The 2827-nt window shown below is 38.9% G+C and overlaps 1 protein-coding gene across 1 annotated transcript in view; it reads right to left on the bottom strand.

Moving 5' to 3' along the window:
- Positions 1 to 2827, bottom strand: part of LOC144231556 (zinc finger X-chromosomal protein-like) — a 42261-nt gene that overhangs the window by 22179 nt on the left and 17255 nt on the right. The window contains exon 3 of the mRNA XM_077764051.1: positions 660 to 1229. Coding sequence (XP_077620177.1) covers positions 660 to 1229 — 570 coding nt within the window. The remainder of the gene's footprint in view (positions 1 to 659; positions 1230 to 2827) is intronic.

Genomic DNA, 2827 nt, shown 5'->3' with positions numbered 1-2827 from the left:
ATCCAACTCTGGGTTTTCTGTCTGAAAATGGCACCAAGATATATGTTGTAAGATATAGCTATCCTTCCAGAAGTTAGGTTAAAAATGTCTAAGTGTGTTCCAAAATACTTTACTTTTCTTGGATAACTTACCATGAGTCCATCATACTTGAAATCATGTTTCAATACTATGCCAGAGCTCTTTTCCATGCTATCTGTTACATAAGTGGCATTTTACAGGTAAGTAGAGTAAGTACATAAGTAGTACTATCCATCCATATACAANACTAAAGCAGTTTGGTTATACATGTTTTCCCAAGCTGAACTCCTTTTAAAAAGTGTCAAGAGGATTCCTAATTCGAATAAAGGCTCATAACAGCCTAATCACATCCTTCATGATTTCAGAAAGTTCAGTTCTACTCCTTTCCGTCCTTTTCTTTTTAGACTGAAGAAATCTCACCTTTCTATTGTGTCCTTACAGAGAAATGACTCTTTACTCTGTATCATTTCACTTCTCTTAATTTTGAGTTATCTTACAGGCTCCAAAATGAAACAACAATGCAGGTAGGTCTATAAGATTTACTTCAATTTTATAGAAGTCAAGAAAATTTCACCCCTGATGTAAGTTAGGAAAGACAGCCTTCAAAATACCTTTGACAATCACTGTACCCCAAGACTTACAGGAAATCATAAGGTAGTCCTCACAGTTGCTTTTGTCATCATCTTGCTGATCCACAGGGATCCCATTGGCATCTATGACTGCTTCAGAGGCACAATCTGCTACCAGTACTTCTTCTGAAACGACATCCGTTGTCAGAGGATCGGTGACAATTTCTGCTTCTACTACACTATCATGAACGACATGTTCAACATGTCCAACATCAGACACGTGTAGGGATTCACTCGTTAAGACGTGTTCTGGCATAGACATTGAGGCGGAAGTAATGTCGGAAGCCAAAACATCATCTGGGACCGTGCAATGTGCTAAAGAAACTTCTTCGGTTACATCTGAGTCCAGCACTTGCTCAGGAATGATGACCGTTTCAGATACATCTGCTTCTTCCATGATATCGGGGCAGTGAACATCTTCTATCACAACATCCTCAATAACATCTTGGATTACAACGGAGTCTGGGTCATCAGGAACAAAGTTATGCACAGTTATGTCTGAATCCACAACATCTGAAACAAAAACAGTCTCTTGTACTTCCACAACAATTTGATCACCATCCATGTGTGTAGCATCAGCTCCTTAAAAAAAAAAAAAAGATTAAAACCACAAATTTCAGGTAGATATGTGCATGTCTACTTCAAAAAATGTAGATGTTATTTCATTTCTAGCAGTAAAACAGACTAGCTTCTCATTTTTCTCAAACATTAAGGTAGATTAAAGAAGAGTAATCTATTTTTAAATCATATCAGAATAGAAATTCTTAATACATGAACTTTTATTCTCATCCCAAATCAAGTGATAGATAAGGAAATACAGAAAAATTAAGCAACTGAGCCAGGCACATATACACACAAAATTTCATGAAAAGTAAAATTCTAGGCTCACTAAAGTTAAACTGATATACATAGGTCATTAAGGGATGATTATAAAAATAGGTGATGTAACTTAGGTTGGCAAATAACATCATTTTCCTTCATTATATGTGTTTTTCATTCTTTTTTCCTTCTTGCTCCATTTCTTTCTCCTCAAATATTTTTTCTTCTTTCCTCTCTCCAAAGTACTTTTTTATCCATTTTTTCCCCTTTCTCTCCCTCTGTTCTGGAATAATATCTCACCAATATTCTCTATTTAGGACTATGGAAATTCAGAAATTATCCTCTGAATCTAGGATATAAAAGGGTCAGGGCATAAATGAAAAGAAGGCCAGAAGGCCACAGTTAAGGAGAAAAGACAACTGGTGAAGGAACCTCTGTGGACAGATGAGATGTATACAAGTGCAGGTGCGCTGGAGTGGTGGAGGCCAAGGTTAGTTGGAGCGGAGCCTGCCCCCACTTCACCAGGGTATTCGGGCTCTATCCAGCCTCCTCCTGTCCCCCCATACCCTAGTCCCCCAGGCAGCTCCTCAGAATATAAGAAACCCTACTCTGCAGTTAAGGAATAAAGACAGAGTGTTGAATCAACTGAAGCCCAGTGAGGTTAAATGACTTCACCAAGAACACATCATTTGCACAGATTATGGTGCTCCATAAATATAACTCTGAATGAATGCCACAAATGGGAAGTGAAAACAGATATCCTTGCCAAAAACTAACATAAGATAAAAGAAAACAAATCTAGGGGCGCCTGGGTGGCTTAGTTGGTTAAGCGTCCGACTTTCGCTTAGGTCATGATCTCGCGGTTCGTGGGTTCGAGCCCCGCGTCGGGCTCTGTGCTGACTGCCAGCTCAGAGCCTGGAGCCTGTTTCAGTCTGTGACTCCCTCTCTCTCTGACCCTCCCCTGCTCATGCTGTCTCTCTCTCTCTCCTAGAAATAAATAAAAACGTTAAAAAAAAAATTAAAAAAAAAAAAAGAAAGAAAACAAATCTAGTATCCTGGGTCCTAGTGTAGGGTGAAGCAAAGTTTTATGAAAGTCTTACCTAAAACACTATTCTGTCAACTAGTGCTTCTGGATGGGACGCAGACCAGGCCGAGTCGACGCAGCTGCCTAACTCACTGACTGTGTGTCACTGGCCAGGCCCTCAAACACACATGGCTTTGTTCAACAAACACAAATGACCGACTAGGGTCAAAAATATCATTAAAAATGTAAGAAATCTTAGAGCTAGTTAGTATCCATTTTAATTACATCTAGAAATAATAAAACAAATATGGCCGCTTTAATTTCTATACGACTTCTA

Source organism: Crocuta crocuta, unplaced genomic scaffold (assembly GCF_008692635.1).
Source record: "Crocuta crocuta isolate KB4526 unplaced genomic scaffold, BGI_CrCroc_1.0 scaffold2257, whole genome shotgun sequence".
NCBI lineage: Eukaryota > Metazoa > Chordata > Mammalia > Carnivora > Hyaenidae > Crocuta > Crocuta crocuta.
The sequence above is the reverse complement of the archived record's forward strand: the minus strand, read 5'-3'. Positions and strand labels throughout refer to the sequence as shown.